Source organism: Ranitomeya imitator, chromosome 5 (genome assembly GCF_032444005.1).
Source record: "Ranitomeya imitator isolate aRanImi1 chromosome 5, aRanImi1.pri, whole genome shotgun sequence".
Classification (NCBI taxonomy): Eukaryota; Metazoa; Chordata; class Amphibia; order Anura; family Dendrobatidae; genus Ranitomeya; species Ranitomeya imitator.
In genome coordinates this window covers 659450155-659472556 of record NC_091286.1, presented here as the reverse complement: position 1 = coordinate 659472556, position 22402 = coordinate 659450155, and the positions used below count along the sequence as shown (strand labels likewise).

The 22402-nt window shown below is 43.2% G+C and overlaps 1 protein-coding gene across 2 annotated transcripts; it reads left to right on the top strand.

Moving 5' to 3' along the window:
- Positions 1 to 3165: 3165 nt before the first annotated feature.
- On the top strand, positions 3166 to 20594 carry ANKRD66 (ankyrin repeat domain 66). Of its 2 annotated transcripts, none has more exons than XM_069768152.1 (4): positions 3166 to 3252; positions 6608 to 6766; positions 17852 to 18080; positions 19099 to 20594. In XM_069768152.1, exons 2-4 carry the CDS (start codon positions 6619 to 6621, stop codon positions 19343 to 19345), a joined length of 624 nt encoding a protein of 207 aa, XP_069624253.1. In that variant the 5' UTR covers positions 3166 to 3252; positions 6608 to 6618; the 3' UTR covers positions 19346 to 20594. The 2 variants fall into 2 exon arrangements, with proteins under 2 accessions (XP_069624253.1, XP_069624252.1); XM_069768151.1 differs by having other exon boundaries at positions 17849 to 18080.
- The last annotated feature ends 1808 nt before the right edge of the window (positions 20595 to 22402 follow it).

Below are 22402 nucleotides of genomic sequence, written 5' to 3'. Positions count from 1 at the left end.
TTTTCATTGTCTCATTTTGGCTTGCCCTATCACATTCTGGATGGGGTTTTATATGTTCACCTTTCACTGCACTTCCTTGCTGGCTATACCTTTTGGTGGATGTGTGTTCAAGAGTCCCAGGTCTTGATCTAAGGGGTTTACCTTATTTGTTAATGTCCAGTTGTATTTCTGCAGTGAGTCTGTTTGCTTTCCTTTTCAGCACCTTTTCCTTTTACCACTGTTAAGTTTTCTGGAAGGTTACTTGTTCATTTTATGTTGGTTCTCCTTAGTTTTCCCTCACTACCCAATATGAATGTGTTTTAGTTTTTCACCCTGGATTTATGTATTTTTCTTCACAATTTCCTCTTCCCTTGTTTGCAGTGTGTTACGGCCTACCTTCTGATTGTTCAGGAGGTATGAGCAACCCCTCGACAACCTTTTAGGGAGCTAGGCCTGAGGTGGTGTTTTTAGCTGTGCGGCTAGGAGCTTTCTAGTCTGTACAGGGACCAGTTAGGTGTGGCGTCTTCCGGTGGTTGAACTCCCTTATTTTCTGTTACCAATGAGTGGGTTGTACACGTTCATAAAAGAGCCTCACTGAGCTTCACGATTGGGGCAAATTGAAGCCCTATATGATTTCTGAGGCCCACCATGAGGTATTTCTAAGGGCCAGTGCTTTACAGAGCTGGCCACGCACCCTAACGAAAAAAACGGTCAGAGCATTCCTAGGAATGGTATGCTATTACAGGAGATTTGCCAATTTTGCCGTAATAGCAGTGTCTTTAACTGATCTCTTAAAGGCACACAATCAGTTATGGTTAGCTGGAAACCAGAGGCTATGAGTGCATTACAAAAGCTTAAACTGGCGCTCTGTAGGCAACGTTCAGAATCCAGAATCCAGACACATACACCAGATGACGGACTAGGAGCTGTCATTTCCCAAGAGATTAGTGGGGAGTGTAGACCTATATGAAATCCACATAGAAATGCAAAAGCTCAGCCAAGGTTACACTATTTATGGGTAGATGGTGCTCAGCCCTGGCTTCAGGCGGGAAGGGGGGTATACAAGAAAGCAGGTGGTAAGGTCCTGGATGGCAGATGTGTGCCACCAAGGTAGTTGGCCACGGTAATGTAAACTTTGTAGCAAAGAAGAAAAAAAGCCAGCTCACCAAGTAGCCACCGCAGGAGCACGGAACCCAACGCTGATCCACGCGGTCATCTCATGAAGAAAAGAAAAAATCGTTCCAGCTCCAAATAGTAAAATCCAAATTCCAACTTTATTAAGCCAATATTAAAACAACGGTGGACATATGCTCTACATGCTCGTGTCCTGATATGCACATGTAGAGCATATGTCCACCGTTGTTTTAATATTGGCTTAATAAAGTTGGAATTTGGATTTTACTATTTGGAGCTGGAACGATTTTTTCTTTTCTTCGATGTAAACTTTGTACCAGTAACACTATGTTACTGAGAGACTTTTACTTTGCCTGGATTTTGGGTCCGGGATTTAGGAGCAAGCAAAAGAATCTGGGTGGAAAAGGTCATTCCCGTAATCCAGCTGGGGTCTTACAGGCCTAATTACAACATGCTCAGAAGTTTGAAGTTTGGACTGGAGCTGAAGAGAGGTGTTAGTTAAACACTTTTAAACTTCTTGAGCTGATTCTGCCTGAAATACCGAGCTTCATTAGCCAGCTACATTTCCTTTCTTCCCTTGTGCTTGAGGAAAGACTGTTTGTGTTGTTCATTTGTACTGAAGAACAGCTGTTTTAGTTTTTAGCTGTCAAGGTTATGACGGACAATAAACTTTATGATGTTTTGACATAAAAACTCTGTGCTGGGTTCTATCCAAGCAGCTACCAAAGAGCTGATCCCATGCAATATATTTTGAGTGAGGTTGACAACGTCTAGTCGGAATGTGGCTGGAAGCATGCAAATCGCCGGTAACACCGGCAAACCATGACGTTGCATGGTGTGCACACTGTAAGAACTCAGAAGTCTACAGTCATATAGTGTGACTCCTTTAAGGCTGGGTCCAAATGAGCCTATGAAAAATAATTTTTAATTTGTGTGGCATGCATGTGTCCGTTTTTTATATATGATCAGATACAGTTTTGTATGTTAATAATGGCAATGTGTATGCTGTGATTTTTTTTTTTTTCACACGGACAGTTGGTGCATGTGGAAGGACTGTCATCTTAACAGCTTTATTGGAGTTACACGGGTCCTAGTGCTGCAGGAGTGGACACAGATCGAAGAGGGCCCCTGTGCTAGAGCTTTATAAGGGCCCTTTGCAATCTAATAAATGCACAATTCCCTATGATTTGGGGATGGTAGAGGCCCCCTTACCTTTTGGGCCCATCTTCTGCTGCCCAGGTTGCACCAATTGTATATCCGCCCCTTTGGGGCTGTCCGACTTTTACACACAGCACTTGTCTGTATAATGCACTTTCCTGACCGAGTCATAAAAAGCAGAATTAGAAAATCACGTCGCTATGCAAAGCAGAACTCGTGGCAATAAAGCCCTGCAGGAAATGAAGAACTGTCTCCATTTTTTTCAAAGGAAACCCACTTGTGTAGGAGGCAAATTATTTCATACATTTCCTGCCACTTGCAGAATTTTGTCTATCCCCTGTCCAGATAAACTATTAGAGAATTGGGATAGGGACATCATAGACAATATTATTAGTGATGAGCGAATATACTCATTACTCGAGATTTTCCGAGTACGCTCGGGGGTCCTCCGAGTATTTTTTAGTGCTCGGACCTTTAGTTTTTAGCGCCTCAGCTGAATGATTTACATCTGTTAGCCAGCATAAGTACATGTGGGGGTTGCCTGGTTGTTAGGGAATCCCCACATGTACTTATGCTGGCTAAAAGATGTAAATCATTCTTCTGAGGTGCTAAAAACTAAATCTCCGAGCGCTAAAAAATACTCGGAGGACCCCCGAACGTACTAGAGAAAACTCGAGTAACGAGTATATTCGCTCATCACTAATAGACATATTTTAAATGTTTGATCATCCAGGATTATCTGATAATCTAGCAATTACCAGCTTTCCTTAACGTGGAAGTTTATGCAATTGTTTACAGAGATTTCCACAAGCGCAGAGCAGCATTGAGAGGCGGCAGTCACACAATAGGGAGGAGAGAGTTTCCATGGTGGCCTCCAACAACAAAAGACGCCCTCCCTGAACTTCTGTACTGTTCTCCTTCTCCTCACTCTGAAAATCTGGGTGGAAACATCATAATGCTTCTCTACAACTGCAGGACACAGTAAGGAACATCTTTCTTTGCAAGTTTTCTGAATCCTGTGCTGCTGTGTCTACAAGTGCTTCTCACTAAATTAGAATATCATCAACAAGTTAATTTATTTCAGTTCTTCAATACAAAAAGTGAAACTCCTATATTATATAGAGTCGTTACACACAGAGTGATCTATTTCACGTGTTTATTTCTGTTAATGTTGATGATTATGGCTTACAGCCAATGAAAACCCAAAAGTCATTATCTCAGGAACTTAGAATACTTTATAACTCCAGCTTGAAAAATGATTTTAAAATCCGAAATGTTGGCCTACTGAAATGTATGTTTGGTAACTGCACTCAATACTTGGTCGGGGCTCCTTTTGCATCAATTACTGCATCAATGCAGCGTGGCATGGAGGCGATCAGCCTGTAGTATTGCTGAGGGGTTATGGAAGCCCAGGTTGCTTTGATAGCAGCCTTCAGCTCGTCTGCATTGTTGGCTCTGGTGTCTCTCATCTTCCTCTTGACAATACCCCATAGATTCTCTATGGGGTTAAGGTCAGGTGAGTTTGCTGCCAATCAAGCGCAGTGATACTGTTGTTTTTACACCAGGTATTGGTACTTTTGGCAGTGTGGACAGGGGCCAAGTCCTGCTGGAGAATGACATTTCCATCTCCAAAAAGCTTGTCGGCAGAGGGAAGTGTTCTAAAATAATGGCTACTCTCCAAAAACACCATGTTGTCCATTATAATTGTGTAGATGTTTTTTAGTTATGTGTCTCTAGTGATCTCATCAGTCAAGCAAGAAATAGGTCACAGCTCAGTCCATCAAATATAAAAAGGTCCGCACATCTTACTGTGTCAAAATGTTTGTATCAAGGTTGGGAACGACTGCTTAAGTGGCACTTAATTGGGAGATGTCAGTGTCAATTAATTCATAGCTAAATTAAAAGAATTCTCCCATGGATAAATATGACCTTCCTCTTGTCGTGATGCCCTCTGCTGTTCTTCTGATTCTGTCTCAGAACGTCCTCATTATGTGCTAAGCGTGCGCAGGTGGTCACACATGCTCAGTTCAGTCCTAACTTCTAAATTAACAAAACCTCCCAATCTAGACAGCAGATCTTCTTTTTTTAATTACTCTAATTGAGAAGTTATCATGTTTTGCAAAATCTAACGGAGAAATGTAATATTGAATTACTGAGTACGGTAATCCCTATAATATTTTTTGCTTTACAACCGAAAGTCCTGACCGTCTGACGATCAGAACCAACATCCTCATATACACCGGTAATGTAATGTAGACCCCCATAACATAGGTAATAGTTTCTGAAAGAGCGCACCGATACCACCGCGGTCCAGCAATTGGAGCCATTGGGGTAAGAAGTCTGTACATTTCTTGTAAATGTTCCTCCGTCACCTGTGTATAGGAAAGGGTTACCAACTGTTCACAATTTCATAGGGGTCTGTAAAAATAGGGCGAGTCTATGAATTTTTTTAATCAATTTTGTACAGAATACCATGACTGCAATGTTTATCATTTTACAGATCACACTAAATGCTCCCAATGTATTCAAGTTAGTAGTATCACCTGTAGACTTGTATGTACCAGTAACTTAAAGGGAATCTGCCAGCAGGATTTCACCCCCAAACTATTTATATGAGCATGTAGATCTTCCAAAGACAAGTCCAGCAATACCTTTATATAAAAAGTCTGTTTTTCTGTTACTGATAAATCAGGGTTTTTATAGATATACATATGAGGCTGAAGAGCTATGGTAGATCTGAAGCCTCTGTCACTCCAGCTCTATTCCCCGCCCAGCGCCTTCACCTGCTTAAGTGATGGCTCCTTTTCCTGAAGTCACACAGTATAGATGCTGTCAGTCAAGCAGGTGAAGGTGCTGGGCCGGGAATAGAGCTGGAGTGACAGAGGCTTCAGATCTACGAATAGATCTTCAGCCTCAGTTGTATATCAATTCAAACAGGACCGGGCATGTAAAGGTTTTGCTGGAGTTGTGATTGAAAAACTACACGTATAAATATTTTGGTGGGTGAAATCCTACTGACAGATTCCCTTTCAAATGTTAATAACTTATAAGATTTTTCAAATGCATGTTTAGAAATAATGGCTGTCAGCTATGTTAATTTGGACTAGTTGGCGTACAAAATATAAAAAATCAAGTTGGAAATTCTGTTGCAGAAATCACAACAACGCATCCACAAAGTGGAGACCACGTAACATTACAGAACGGGGTCACCGTGTGCTGAGGAGCAGAGGGCAGGAAAGTCACTACCGCCCTGCTGACTCCATAACTGCAGAATCCAGACCTCCTCTGGTATTAACATCAGCACAAACACTGCACCCCGGCTGGGAACTTCATGACCGAGCAGCTGCATGCAGCCTTACATTACCAAGCACAAGGCCGGGCGTCGGATAGAGTGGTGTAAAGCCGCCACCACTGGACTCTGGAGAAAACGTGTTCTGTGCAGTGACAGAATACACTTCTCTATCTGGCATCTGATGGAGGACTCTGGGTTTCGTGAATGTCAGGAGAACGTTACCCGAACTGCATTGTGTCCACTGTACAGTTTGGTGGAGGAGAGATAATGCTATTGGCTTGTTTTTCAGGGGTCGGCATCGGCCCTTTTCTTCCAGTGAAATTAAATCTTAATACTTCAGCACAAGACATTGTGGACAATTGTACCTTCTGGCTTTTTGGGAACAGTTTGGGGAAGACCCTTTTCTGTTCCCCAGGACTGTGCCCAGCGCACAAGGTCGATAACAGCGTGGTTGGGGGAGTTTGATGGAAGAACACGAGCGGCTGCACAGAGCCCGGACCTCAACACAAACCAAGGCATTTGGGATGAACTAGAAGGAGACTGTGAGCCAGGCCTCTCTGCAACATCAGGGTCTGACCTCACAAATGCCCTTTTGGATAAAAGGGCAAAACTTCCCACAAACAAGTCCAAAATCTTGTAGAAATTCTTCCCAGATGAGTGGGACCTGTTATATCTGCCGAGGGGCCGACTACATGTTAATGTCTAAGTATGAGAGGTCAGAAAAGCTTCTGTAGGTGTAATATGGAGGGAGCACAACTGTTTTGTCAATATAGTGCATTTCTATACATATGGGCAGCGCGGTGGCTCAGTGGTTAGCACTGGAGTCCTGAGTTCAAATCCCACCAAGGACACCATCTGCAAGGAGTTTGTATGTTCTCCCCGTATTTGTGTGGGTTTCCTTCCAGTCCCAGAGGGAATTTAGATTGCGAGTCCCATTGGAGACAGCAATAATAATGTATGTAAAGCGGTGCAGAATATGATAATGCTATGCATAGTAAAATATAGTAATGTTTTTATTACATTTTTTTTTCTCTTTGAAACTAGGAATTTACAAGATGGCAGATGTCACTGAGCTCCACCAAGCGGCTGCTCTTGGGGATTATGATTTGGTCTCTGAGATCTTGAAGAAAGGTCTTCATGACCCAAATCACAAAGATATTGACTGGAACGACAGGACCGCACTGCATTGGGCAGCAGCCAAAGGTAGATCCACATTGTACAGCAATCCCAAGCACATTAAGGAAATGTTCCAACATGGAACTTTACCCTAAATCATCATGGTCCTGGACTCCAGGATCCCAATAAAGCCATTTAGGCAGGACCGGTTTTAGACACAGTGGGGACCTGGATAAAAGTTTAAAGTGGATCCCCAAATGGTCACATATTGCACATCACACAGAAACGTTTCTGCTGTATTTACATGCGCTGAGATCAGGCTGTTAAACGAGTGTGAGCGACAATATTGAAGTCGTTCAATGCTTGTTTCCTGGCCTCTTTACTCCGGCTGAGGAAGAAGGATGGGGACAGATATTCCTCGATACAGTATTATGCAAGTCCCATATAGTACAGATAATATAATGCACTGACCATGGTCCTTGATACAGTATAATGCAGTCCCCCTCAGAGTATACTGTATTCCCCCTCATAGAGTATAATGCAGCCCCCCTCAGAGAGTATAATGCAGACCCCCTCAGAGAGTATACTGCAGCCCCCCTCAGAGAATATAATGCAGCCCCCTCATAGAGTATAATGCAGTCCACACACAGTATAATGCAGCCCCACTCATAGAGTATAATGCAGGCCCCTTAGAGTATAATGCAGCCCCACACACCCAGTATAATGCAGCCCCCCACACACACAGTATAGTGCAGCCCTCACACACACAATATAATGCAGCCTCCCACAACCAGTATAGTGCAGCCCCCCACTCACACTATAATGCAGCCCCCCAAACACAGTATAGTGCAGCCACACACACAGTATAATGCAGCCTCCACACATCCACAGTATAGTGCAGTACCCCCACACACAGTATAATGCAGCCCCCCACATGCAGTATAATGCAACCCCCACACACAATATAGTGCAGTCCCCCTGCGCAAAGTATAATGCAGCCCCCCCCACACACAGTATAGTGCAGCCCCCACACACAGTTTAATGCAGCCTCCCCACTTACACAGTATAATGCAGCCCCATACACAGTATAATGCAGCCCCCACACAGCATAATGCAGCCTCGCCACATACACAGCATAGTGCAGCCCCCACCACACAGAATAATGCAGCCTCCCCACATATACACAGTATAATGCAGGCTCCCCACATACACAGTATAATGCAGCCTTCCCACACACAGTATAATGCAGCCTCCACACACATTATAATGCAGCCTCCCCACATACACAGTATAGTGCAGTCCCCCCACTCACAGCATAATGCACCCCCCACAATATAATGAAGCCCCCCCACACCACACTATAATGCATACACACACATACAATACTTGCCTCTCCTCCTCGTTCCAGTGCTGCTCTGGCTTCTGCAGAGGGTCTCATCAGCTCCACTGCTGGTACACGCTGTCTCAGGCAGAGTGATGGGAGTGGGAGCATCATCTGACGCTCTCTCCTCGATCACCGCTCTCAACTGTATCGGCATCTGTGATGCCAATGAGTTGAATGCACGATGTAGGGGCCGGCGCCAGACCCCTCTTACTCAAGGGCCCAATAGAGGCCGTGTGGCATGCCACTGGCTGGGGGCCCCTGGAGGAGCTGGGGCCCTAGGCAGCTGCCTGGTCTGCCTGCCCCTAATGTCGGCCCTGCATTTAGGCGTCCTCCCCTGATGTTCAGTAGTATGAAAGGAAACTGGCAATGCAATGAGTACAGTACATTGAAACCCTCAAAAAATGAATCACTAGAGGAGAAAAATAATCTGAGAGGGAAAATTATTCTTAATTTTAGCAGCACTAAAGACCCATTCCCTTTTTTAACAAGTCATAAAAGTAAACTTTGTTAGGTGATAGTTAAGTAATACTTATTAAAGTAACAGATGTTATGTGCTATTATTACTGTAAGTATTATGTGTATATTTCTATTCTATTCTAACCTAGGCTGACGTTTTTAATGTTTGTAATGATATCCTTTTGGTGCAGATACGATATTTTGATCACCCGTTATTGCATTTTAATGCAATGTAGCGGTGACCAAAAAAACATAATTCTGATGTTTTGACTTTTTTTCTCGTTACGCCATCTAGTGATCGGGTCCATTCTTTTTTTATATTGCTAGATCGGGCGAAGAACGCGGCGATAACAAATATTTGTATGTTTCATTTTTTTTATTGTTTTATTTTGAATGGGGCGAATGGGGGGTGATTTGAAAGTTTGTATTATTTTAATATTTTTAAAAACTTTTTTACTTTTGGCATTCTTCAATAGTCTCCATAGGAGACTAGAAGCTGCCATAACCCGTTTGGCTCTGCCACATACAGGCAATGATCAGATCACCTGTATGTAGCAGAATTGCTCACTTGCTATGAGCACCGTCCCCTGGGCGGCGCTCATAGCAATTCAGCAGTGACAACAATAGAGGTCTGCTGGAGACCTCTGGTTGTCATGCTAACACATTGGAGACCCGCGGTCATGGTACATGGGCGCCGATGGGCGGGATTTTTGGTCACGCTTGCTGGAAGCGTATTGTTAAGTCCTTCTCAGTCCCTGGCTTACTAGAGGTAGGGATCCTGAGTAAATGACACGCAAACAAGGTATTGTGTGATCATATACAGGGGAAGCCCAGGAGCACATCTCTCTCTCTGGGCTTTGCCCTCCCTTTATATAGAAAAGAATTATTCTTTTACAGACATGCGCACAAGCGCTCATATTTCACTATCTCTTACATAAACAATCTATACCAGTCTTTATCAGTAGAAAGTTACATCATCTGGAAGGTGAATGAAAGGCTGCTATTGAAAGAAGGAATGCACACATGATTACTTCCATAAAAGGAAATGTCAAGTCAGCAGAAATGTATCTTGTTGTAAGCGAGATTTCTCAGGAAGAAGACAAGATGGATTGTTTTAGTTCAGTCTGATCTCCACAATTCCCCCCTTTGACATTTTCTTTTATTTATTTTATTACCACAGGGCCAAAGACAAAGCCTTTATTTGGTATTACACATGTACATGCTTGTATTCAATAAGAGAATCAAATCTAGTATTAATTCTTCCGTTTAACTCTCGCAACCTTTTCTTTGTTTTGCAATAAGTACAGATATTACAAAGGGATAGCAAAATAAGCGCAATAATCAGTATTAGCAAAGGATAACATAAGAGAAGAAGGAAAAAAAACTTTATACTCTTGCATCTATTACACAAAGTTTATCTGTGCATACTGAGATACTCTTGAGCACAATCTGGAATAATACGTATATGACTACAATAATCATAACTATATGTATTATGCTCTGCATAATCCCAGCAACCCACCCACCGATTCCTCTGAACCAGTTGGCTGGGTTAAGAAAAGAAAAGGTATCTGACCACCAGCTATCCTTATTCTGGTCATTGTCTTTGTCATACTGATCCCTGAGTCGTTGTACGTCCTTTAATTTAAATGTCATACTCATAGTACTATTCGGGTCTATATAATGACAGCAGGTGGGTCCGATGATTTGACACATACCCCCTTGTGAGGCAGTTAGGTAATCCAATACCAGGGTATGTTGGTTAGTGACTATTATAAGCTGATTCTGTACAGCTATACTAGTGTTTAGTATATCCAATATATCCCAGATCTGATCATCTAGATAATCCGTGGCTCTAACTAATTTATCCCACATCTGTGTTAACATAGGATAAATAAAAATGGTACTAGCAATTTTGTTGGGAATTCCCATTTGTACTATATGTGGCCTCCCCGAGGGACGTGGTGAGTTATCTGCAGCTCTTTTATACAGTGTGTGCTTGGGCACGGCTTGCATATTCACTTGTTTATTTGAAATTATGAAAGTAGCCGGGGTTAGGCGTCCTAATGTACAAGTACCCTTTATACCTACGGGAAGCCATTTATATGCTCCTTCTCCGCATATCCAAAATGTACCTTCAGGCAGATCCCACAAAGCTGAGTGCTGCAATACCAATCTGTGAGCCAAATCCACAAAACTAGATACATTCTGAAGCATACACCAAGAGGGTTTTTGTCCCAAGGGGCTACAGTACCCGGCTGCGGGATTCCCACATACAGGCATTCCTTTGATATACTCATCGGATTTATTACAAACCAGGTTCCCCAGCTTACTTGTACAACTGTTTGCATCACCTTGGGGGAACAATTTAGAATGTTTCCATTTTCTATTATGTATGTATCTTTCCAATACTACAGGTTTGAAAGCATCAGAGGGGGGGACGGTTGTACTGAAACTAAGCTGTAGATTTTCTGTGGGGACCTGTCCTAAATTAGTTAATCCAGTCTTATTTCTAGGTACCCATTTTCCTCCCCTAAATGCTAAATATTGTAGATGTGTGTTACTCCCTGAGAGATTACCCTGCCACCAAGGAAATTCTACCCATCCCACAATTGGTATGGCGATTGTAGTATTCCACAGCCTAGCATTACCAATTTGGTTGTTGGCCAGGTTGTCTGAACAATTAGGCCAAGCGAATATTTCTTCTGCTAATACGGGAACTGCTAGAAAAGGTATACTTGTGGCTGATACCGGCGAATGGGTACAGATCCAACAATCTGTCAGGGTTTGTGTATTGTTTAACAAGTCATGCACTAATTTTCTATGATGTTGTACGAATCTATTGTTCAAAGGGGCTAGAGAATTCAGTCTATCCCACGCCTCCGTTGAGGTTATTATTATTAACATCAATATCATGAGTTTATACTGCTTTTCTTGCAATGGCTTGCATGTATCCATGATGCCTTTCCTTCAAGCTTGACTGATGTAGGTGTTGTCAACAGGACTTGGAAGGGTCCGTCAAACCTTGGTTCTAGAGCCTTTCTGGTGTGTCTTTTTATATAGACTTGATCACCTGGTTCCAACTTGTGACTTCCTTCTGTGTTATCAGGATCTGGAAGGGAAGCAAAAACTTGTGCATGCACCTTAGTTAATTGTTTCTGAAGATTTTGCACATAAGAAGTCAATGACTCAATATTTAACACAAGTTGCTGTGGAAAATAACATCCTAAATTGGCAGTCCTGCCAAACAAAATTTCATATGGAGACAGTTTAGTCTTACCCCTTGGGGTATTGCGTATTGAGTAAAGGGCCAGTGGAAGGCATTCTGTCCAAGGCTTTCCTGTTTCAGCCATGGCTTTCTGTATTTTTAATTTTAAAGTTCCATTCATGCGTTCCACCTTACCAGAACTTTGAGGATGGTACGGAGTGTGTAACTGACTTTCAACACCCAACATTTTCAGTACATTTTGAAATATTTCTCCAGTAAAATGAGTACCCCTATCTGACTCGATCACTTCAGGGAGACCGTAACGGGGTATCAGTTCGGCAACTAGCTTTACAGCAGTGTTTTTAGCTGAAGCCTTCCGAACTGGATAGGCCTCTGGCCACCCCGAGAACATGTCCACACATACCAACACATACTCATACCCATTACTTTTTGGCAGCTGGATAAAGTCTATTTGTAATCGCTGAAACGGGTAGAGAGGTCGGACGTGGTGCTTCATAGGGGTCTTTGTTGTCTGTCCGGGATTATGTGCCAGGCATATAGCGCATGCAGCACAATAGTCTCTTGCATAGTTGCCAAAACCTGGAGCCAACCAGACTTGCTTTGCCAGTAGTGTCATTGCATTTGCAGACACATGAGTAGGGTGGTGCAGTCCACCAACTACAATCGGATACCAGGCTCTAGGTAGACATATTAGTCCATCTTTCTTCCAAATTCCCGCTTGTTCTTCTGCCCCTTCCTTTTTCCACCTGTCCCTCTCCTCTTCTCCTGCATCTTCCTGTGCTTGTCTCAGTCTATCTTCAGTATTTTCTGTGGGGTTTACAGTATGAACCTGTTGTAAGGGTTTGACTGCTGCTGCTTTGGCTGCTTTATCAGCCCTATCATTTCCCCTAGATTCCCTAGTGTCGAGTCTCACATGTGCAGCTACCTTGATTACTGCTACTTCTTTTGTTTCTTGTGCAGCCTCTAAGATCTGTTTGATCAGAGAAGCATGTTTTACAGGTTGTCCTGACGCTGTCATGTAACCTCTAGCTCTCCAGATTACTCCAAAATCAAACACAATACCATGTGCATACCTAGAATCAGTGTATATATTAGCTGTCTGGTTCTCAGCTATTTTAAGAGCTTCAATCAATGCTGTTAGTTCTGCTTCTTGTGCAGACTGTTTCGGTGGAAGTGGTTCTGCTTTGAGAGTTTCAGATTCTGACACAACTGCATACCCTGTATGGAAGTTACCTGTGTCATCTGCAAACCTACTACCATCTATAAACAGCTCTAAATCTGGATTTTGAAGTGGTGTTTCGGATACATTGGGTAAGCCTACCGTTTCTTGTAAAATGAGCTCTGTACAATCATGTGTGTCTGTAGGGAAAAAATTTGCGTGTGGATCAGTGTCCTTATTCCCCCCTTCAGACTCGAGAGGTAGCAGTGTAGCTATATTGAGAGTCTGAAGCCTAGCAAATGTGATAGTAGAGGGGAGCAACAAAGAACACTGCAGCCGCAAATGTCTGGCCATGGAGATGTGTTTTGGTTGGACCTGGTTTAATATCCCATAAACATCATGTGTAGTTTGAACTGTGAGTGGATACTCTAGAACAATTTCTGATGCTTTGTCCAACAATAGTGAGACAGCAACAACTACACGTACACAGGTTGGCGCTGCTCTAGCTACGGGATCTAACCTTGCTGAAAGATATGCAATTGGTCTTTGTTTCCCTGCATGCTTCTGGGTAAGAACTCCTGTAGCATGGGAATCAACTTCTGCAGCCATAAGCTGAAACGGTTTGGTGTAGTCTGGTAGCCCTAACGCTGGAGCTGAAACAAGGGCATCTTTTAATTGTTGGAACGAAATCTGACCTTCTTTTGTCAACAAATAAGGTTCACTTTTTACACAGTCATACAGTGGTTGCATTAGTTGACTGGCATGTATAATCCATTGTCTACAATGAGACACTATTCCTAAAAATGCTCGTAGCTGTTTATGATTTCTAGGCTCATTCATCTGTCTTATTGCTTCAGTTCTTTGTGGTGTAAGATGCTTTTTACCTTGAGAAATGCAATGACCTAGAAAGACCACTTTGGTCTGACAAACTTGTAGCTTTTGTCTATTCACTTTACACCCTTCTTTTTCTAGGAAACATAGTAAACTCACAGTGGACCTTTCTGCAGTTTCTAGATCTGGGCAGCAAAGTAGTAGGTCATCCACATACTGCAAAATTACTACCTGTGGTTCGGGTTCAAACCTCTGAAGGACTGTTTGTAGGGCATTTGAATAAAGAGTAGGGGAGTGTATCATTCCCTGTGGAAGGCGTGTCCACGCCAACTGTTTGCCCTTAAATGTAAATGCAAACAAATGCCAACTATCTTGGTGTAAAGGAACCGAGAAAAATGCATTTGAAAGATCTATTACAGTAAATACTTGAGAACTGGCTGGTATCTGTGATAGTAACGTATGAGGATTGGGTACAACTGGGGTGATTGGATCTAGAACTTTGTTTATTTCTCTTAAATCATGTACCATACGATATTTGGGCATAGAACTCTTATCAAGAGTTCTCTTTTTGACTGGATACAGAGGAGTGTTAGCAGGTGATTGTATCTCTACCAAAACTCCTTTCTCTTTATATCCCTCTATCTGTTTTGTAATCGCTAGTTCCTGCTGGGCACTCACAGGGTATTGTCTGAGCTGTGGGAGAACAGTTCCTGGTTGCACAGATAGTTTTACAGGAGAGATATGCAATAGTCCCACATCGGTGTCACCCTGTGCCCACAGTGTTTCTGGGACCATTGAGAGGTCTAGATCTGTGGTGTACTCTTTTTCTTCAGCATAATCCTCAAAAGCCTGAATTCTAACATATTGTTCTAATGTTTCTGCATCATCAGGGATAGTCAGTATAACTGTGCCATCTTCCCTAAAATTGATGTTAGCTTCTAATTTCTTTAGGACATCAGTTCCTAACAAACATGTTGGGGCACCTCTGGCATACAAAAATCTGGATGCAAAACATTTAGGTCCTAATGAGACCTCTAGGGGCACAGTATATGGCAGTGTTCGAATTACCCCATCATAACCCTCAGCAAAAGTTGTTTGTTCTGAAATATCTTCCGGATTCGGAAGAAAATCTTGATTCAAAATTGAGGAAGTTGCACCTGTATCTATCAAAAATGGAATCTCTCTCCCCCCCACATTCACCTGTATCATAGGTCTTCTAGCTGGTAGGGAAGTTTGTAACACATCGAGTCAATCTGAATCTGGTATGGGACCATCTATGATGGTAGATTTCTGCTGGTTGTCCTTTTGGGGAGGGTTATTTCTGGGAACAAATTTGCCTGACTTTATATCTGCCAACTTCTTCCTGCACTCTCTTTGGAAATGACCTGGCTTTTTACAGTAGTGGCAAGGAAAGTTGTGTTTCACTCTTCCTCCTGTATTAGCTTGTGCTATTCTAACAGGCTTACGATTCTCTCTCATATCCATGACTATTCCTAAACATCGTTGTTTCACAATATTTGGTTGTTCAATTGTTCTCCAATCTGGAGTAGAGGATTTAAATTTTTCTCTGATTTTCGGATCTAGCCCCTCTATTAATTGTTTTGTAAAAAGTCTCCTTACTGAAGCATCAGTCAAATCCAATCCTTCATCCCTAAAGCTATTTTCTAATTCTTGACTATATTCTTCAATACTTTGCCCAAATTTCTGCATAATCACACCCGTAGATCCCCTTTCCCTCTGTTTTTCTCTCATGAAAATTATTAATGCCTCTGTGAACTGGGTACCTGATGCTTCTGTCTGTAAGGCACCCCCTTCTGCCACTGGTCTATTGGGCTGTAGGTGTGTCAATAATTCCTGAAAAAGTCCGGGGGACATTTTCATTCTACATAATTCTTCCCCGTCCGCCCAGACCCCAGCATGAGTCTGCATGATTTGTTGTATGTATTGTGCAAATCGGATGGGATATTGAGTGGGATCAGGCGCATTATGCAGGAGGGACATACCTTCAGCAGGGGACCAAGGAAAATACTGTCGGGTCTGGTGATATCTAGTTCCCATTACCCCGTCAGCACCAGGTTCCCTAAAGGGTCTTGGTACTACCCTAACAGGGGCAAGTACAGCGCCATGTCTAGGTGTACCACAGACTAGGCAATCATTTCTCCAATCTGGATTTTGTTGTCCACAGTGTGAACATACCCATCCTCCTACCCCACCAAGATTGGGATACAAGGCTGGAAATTGTTTTCCTCCTTCTGCTCCTCCAGATGGTACAAATGATTGGGCTTTTGGATCTAGGTAAGGTGGTGGGATTATGTCACAACTTTTTCCCTTCCCCATAATCCATTTGGAAGTGTCTGGATCATACTTCCAATTCTCCTCTTTAGCTGTTTTTGAGACCTCTATCATACAGTGTATGATTTCTTCCCACCCATTGTCTTTGATAATTCCACCTCGTTCTTTACTCAGTTTTTCCCATTCTGTACTGAACATAAGTGCTTCTGAAATTCCCAATTTTTCTCTTACCCTTCTAATCTGACTTCTGACTGTCTTCCCACATCTTTCCTGTATGATATCTGCTGCTTCCACTTGTCCTAAGACGGTTTTTGTCTGTTTAGTTCCCATTTTTCTTTTTTTTTTTTATTTATTTATTTATTTTTTTTCAATATTAGCTATTTCTACCCCAGGTGACGTTTGGACAATCACTTATCCTAGGTGATGTCTCGTTGCCTTCTCTCCTAGGGAGCTAAAATATTGAAGGGCTGATCTGCTCCATTCTTTCTAATGTGCAGAATGTACTTAAGTGCTATTATGCACGCAAACAGACCCAGCAACACCATACAGATCACAAAACTTTCTGTGTCAGTTAGCATACTTGTCCCAGGCTCATGGACCCGCGTCCTGGGCTCATTCTATCAAACCTTATCCAGAAATGAAGGAGGTTAAGCACTTAAATGAGAGTCAAGCATGGGCGGAGGTCTCCCCGAAAGGACGCAACCACATGACCCAGTTAGGCTGACTTCCGTGTATAAGGCTTATACCCCAACTATTTCGGCTTATTTTTCTACGCACTTTTGCTCTTCTTTCACAACATACCACAACCTTCACACTGTTCACACACTGCCAGGGACAGGACTCATAAATCTATACAATATAGTAACCCGAGTTTTATAGGTATCTACTCACTACTAGACTAACCCAGCGTGACACGGCTCATAGAGATCTTTCGGATAATACAAGGCAGATAAAAGAGAACTAATAATGTCTCTTACCTGGCCAGGTTTTTCAGTTCATTTGCCGTCCATTATCCCAGATCTCCATTGTCCGTATCTGCAGGTGAATCTCGAGCAAATACTCTCATCTCGGGTCCCTGTTCGGTGCGCCAAAGAAATGTTAAGTCCTTCTCAGTCCCTGGCTTACTAGAGGTAGGGATCCTGAGTAAATGACACGCAAACAAGGTATTGTGTGATCATATACAGGGGAAGCCCAGGAGCACATCTCTCTCTCTGGGCTTTGCCCTTCCTTTATATAGAAAAGAATTATTCTTTTACAGACATGCGCACAAGCGCTCATATTTCACTATCTCTTACATAAACAATCTATACCAGTCTTTATCAGTAGAAAGTTACATCATCTGGAAGGTGAATGAAAGGCTGCTATTGAAAGAAGGAATGCACACATGATTACTTCCATAAAAGGAAATGTCAAGTCAGCAGAAATGTATCTTGTTGTAAGCGAGATTTCTCAGGAAGAAGACAAGATGGATTCCTTTAGTTCAGTCTGATCTCCACACGTATGTTAAATGCATTTAACTAGTTAACAGCCGCGGGTGGATCACGATTCCACCCGCAGCTTTTAGAGGCAAATAACAGCTGTTCAAAACAGCTGACTTGTGTCAGAAAAGATGAGGGCTCACAGCCGGAGCCCACATCAAAGGGAGAGACTCTGATATTGGTGTACTATTACGCCCGATGTCAGAAAGGGGTTCAGGTCAAGGCTGTATAAAATTGTTGTGTATGCACCAATTCTACCTTCTCCATGTACCAATTTATTTAAGGTTTTGTCCCAGAATCATACATTTCATTACCTCTGAATGCCCTTCCTTGCTTCCAGCAGGGCAGTCGGACACAGTGAAGCTATTAGTGGATTATGGGGCCCGGTCCTGTCTGAGGACGGACATCGGATGGACACCTGCACATTTTGCTGCAGAATCAGGAAAGCTAAGCGTCCTCCGTACCCTGCACTCCTTGCACGCACCTATTGATGCCACCGATTTTCATGGAGACTCGCCCAGGAGAATCGCAGAGATTTACGGCCACAAAGACTGTGTCAAGTTTCTGGAGACGTAAGTAAGCACGTCTCCCAGCATGTCTTGGAAACTTATGTTAAAAGGTGACACCTCCTGGACGCCTAGTAATATAGGCAAGTGTCCTGGAGGCGGCACTTCATATGGGGCAACCAAGTCCCTAAGGGGACTAATTAAAAAGGTAAATAAGATTTTTTTTTCAAAAATATATAAAACTCTGCAAAAATATAAAATATGAAATAATCCATCTATCCACAAACATAAAAGTAATATTATTAGTGGGACGACAAGTCTGGGGAAACCAACGCCCCACTTATACTGTACAAAGGGCTTGTTAGGCAGAGTGTTAACACATGGTGGCGGATTGGGGCAATTGGGGAACCTATCGGGTTCACCTTTAATTACCTGAACTGGTAAAAAAATCTAACTATTTATATTGTGCAATTGAACACCAAAATGGACAATAACCAATATTTCACCCTCCTGAATTAAAAAAAAAAGAAAAGTCGTATGGATCTTAAGACTGACCTTCAACCCTTTGGATCTACTAAAAAGTAAATAACCCTATAGCTCTCAGAATATGGGGCTAAAACTAATTTTTCAAGTCTAACATTTTGATATCACCAAATCCGTACTGACCTGTTTAACTAAGTTACAAGAAGTTTTCTTTTTTACCCCAATGCTGAATGTTAAAAACACCTAAATCTATAAAAATATATATATTATTTTCAATTCCATCCCACTTGGAATTTTTTTAAAAATTTTCGGCACCTTATTTGGTAAAATAAATAAATAAAAGGAAAGCTCTTGAAAGGTAAGGGAAAAAAAGTGTCTGTGTGTCCAGGGGGTTAGTATGTCCTGATGTTGTAAGGGTAATGTAGTTTTTGGTGCTGTAAGTAGCTCAACACATCCCCCTGTTGGTGACATTAGGGTATTGCAGTTTTCAAGTTTGTCTATTGTGTTGTACATCCTCGCTGTATTTGGCAGATAAATCTGAAAATACATCCAATATTTTGTCTTTTAGAGGTATTTTAATGAATGTGATTGCATTTCGCAGGGCTGAAGTAGAATGCAGAGATTATCGTCTAGCGGCAGCACTGGAAGATAACCCTTTGGATGAGAAAGATGAAGATTGGGAGGATAAGAAGTCAGAGCTTCTAAAATCTCAGCTCAGGACAAAAAATAAACATTTCACAACGAATCAAGAAAAACTTTTCTTAAGGTCAATGATTATCCAGCAAGCGACTGCAAGAAAGTCATTACATTCCTCTTATGTGCGAAAGCAAAGGAAAGCAAAGTCATGAAGGCATCCATTATACTGATACTTGCTATTCTGCTGTTCTCCACCAGGTGGAGACATTGTACAGATATTGTGTCTCAGGACTGTATACATGTTCAGTAGAATCATATACATATAGGACCAGATATAACGGCAACCACTGCATCCACTACTGTTATTGTCCTGCCTGCACACCACAGTGCATGACGCTCTCTATATACCTCAACATGGATAAAACAGAATTCATCATCTTTCTCCCATCTCTCTCAACAGACCTATCCATCAAAATCAATGGCTGCTCTCTCCCCAGTCCTGCAAGTTCTCTGCCTCGGGGTAATCCTTGACTTGGCTCTTTTCTTCAAACCACATATCCAAGCCCTTTCCATCTCTTGCCGACTACAACTCAAAAATATCACCCGGACCCATACATTCCTCAACCAAGAATCTGCAAAACCCTAGTCCATGGCCTCATCATCTCCCGCCTCGACTACTGCAACCTCCTGCTCTGTGGCCTCCCCTCGAACACTCTCGCACCCCTCCAATCTATTCTAAACTCTGCTGCCCGACTAATCCACCTGTCCCCTCGCTATTCCCCGGCCTCTCCCCTCTGTCAATCCCTTCACTGGCTCCCCATTACCCAGAGACTCCAGTACAAAACCCTAACCATGACATACAAAGCCATCCACAGCCTGTGTCCTCCATACATCTGTGACCTCGTCTCCCGGTACTTTCCTACACGCAACCTCCGATCCTCACAAGATCTCCTTCTCTACTCCCCTCTTATCTCCTCTTCCCACAATCATATACAAGATTTCTCTCGCGTATCACCCCTACTCTGGAACTCTCTACCACAACACATCAGACTCGCACCGACCATCGAAACCTTCAAAAAGAACCTGAAGACCTACCTGTACCCCAAGTGTCAGTGTCATTATCCTGTACCCTGAGTGTCAGTGTCATTGTTTTGTACCCCAAGTGACCCAGGAACAATGTTTCAACATCGCCATGCCACTCGTTGCTCATGCTTATATGAGCAGCCTGCGTGGCCTAAACGTGATCCCATGGCCTGCAGTGTCTCCAGACTTGTCTCCCATCAAGTACATGTAGAACTTCATTGGGCGGCAATTACAAAAGAAGCTGCCAGCTGCGGATCTTGATGATTTGTTCAAGTGCATGCAGCAGAACATTCCTCAGAAGACCATTAATAACCTCATTGATCGGAGTCAATGTTGTAAGTGGGCTCATACTCTACGCTAAATAAATCGAGATGTTTTAAAAATATTGTTTCCATTTCCCATTTTATCGTAGCTTCTAGTACATTGATTTTTCACTTATATCCCTAGTAGATGACCTGTATATGATAACCACAGAGAGGAGCACTGATATCATCATGTTCCGGGCTAATAAAGTCATAAATTCTCCCTGATGTGTAATTCACTCAGATTGTGATCCCGGGTCTATTCGGGTCTTTTCTCGCTCTTCATTCCCCCCTCCTTCGATGCTGCAATACAACTTGCTGATCTCATGGCTGCGGATCATAGTGCAAACGCCTGTAATAGACCTTAATTATTAACCCTTATGATTTCACACCGGAATTCCAGCTCTGTGTTTTGAACGTAGTGACCTCTCCGGTTTCCTCAGGACGTAAATAAAGTTAGGTGAAGAACTATGCTTTATAGATTTGTGGAGGCCCTTAAGATGCCACCATTCGGTAGCCTCCATGTCAGGCCAGGTTGGCAGTGTTTCATGTTTAGGGGCAAGTGATGGCATACAATGTATGATGGCCTTCTAGATCAATGATAATCACTGCAGAAGCCGGAGGGGGAACGTGATGTAACAGCGAATGCCAGAAAATAAAGCGTTGGCTTCTAGGTGGTAGAGGTAGGGAAAATAAGCAAATGTAGGGTAAGAGGATGGAGAAGTTTCAGTACCTGCCACTTGTTTTCAGCAGTTTTCATGTTACACACTTGTCCCAGTTATCCCAGGCTCTGTATCCTTCCCCCAGGTCGGTTGCCCTCCGCTGTTCTCCACGTCGGGTTTTGCAAATTGCCCAGAGTGGATCAATGACATCATTTTCCTAAATCTGTTTAAATAAGTTTTCACAAAGCGCATTTTGAATAATAGATCTTGGAATAATAATAAGTTCCACAATCGGATGCTTTAAAAAAAAATGTTCCTGTGCTGAGATAATCTTATAAATGTGCCCCTGCTGTGTACTGTGTAATGGCTGTGTCAATGTTTTACCCCAAAGAAAGAATGAGTTGTGATCCCGTGCTGCAATGTCTGTATACTCTCTGTTGTGTCCTCCCCTGGCCAGGAGCAGTGGTATGATCAGACCATGTTCCTGTATGGTCAGACACATCCATTACACAGCACACAGCAGGGGCACATGTATAAGATTATCTCAGCACAGGAACGTTTTTTTTTTTAACCCCTTCCCGACCCATGACGCCACGTAGGCGTCATGAAAGTCGGTGCCATTCCGACCCATGACGCCTATGCGGCGTCATGGAAAGATCGCGTCCCTGCAGATCGGGTGAAAGGGTTAACTCCCATTTCACCCAATCTGCAGGGACAGGGGGAGTGGTAGTTTAGCCCAGGGGGGGTGGCTTCCTCGTGGCTACGATCGCTCTGATTGGCTGTTGAAAGTGAAACTGCCAATCAGAGCGATTATTAATATTTCACCTATTATAACGGGTGAAATATTACAATCCAGCCATGGCCGATGCTGAAATATCATCGGCCATGGCTGGAAATACTAGTGTGCCCCCACCCCACCGATCGCCCCCCCAGCCCTCCGATCTGGCCGGTACACTGCTCCGGCTCCCCTCCGTCCAGTGCTCCGCTCCCCCCCGTGCTCTTGTCCGCTCCCCCCGTGCTCCAATCACCCCCCCCGTGCTCCAATCACCCCCCCTGCACTCCGATCCACCCCCCCCGGTGCTCCGTTCCACCCCCCCGTGCTCCGTTCCACGCCCCCCGTGCTCCGTTCCACCCCTCCCGCACTCCGATTCCCCCCCCCCCGTGCTCCGATCCCCCCCCGTGGTCCCCCCCCACCCCATCATACTTACCGATCCAGCCGGGG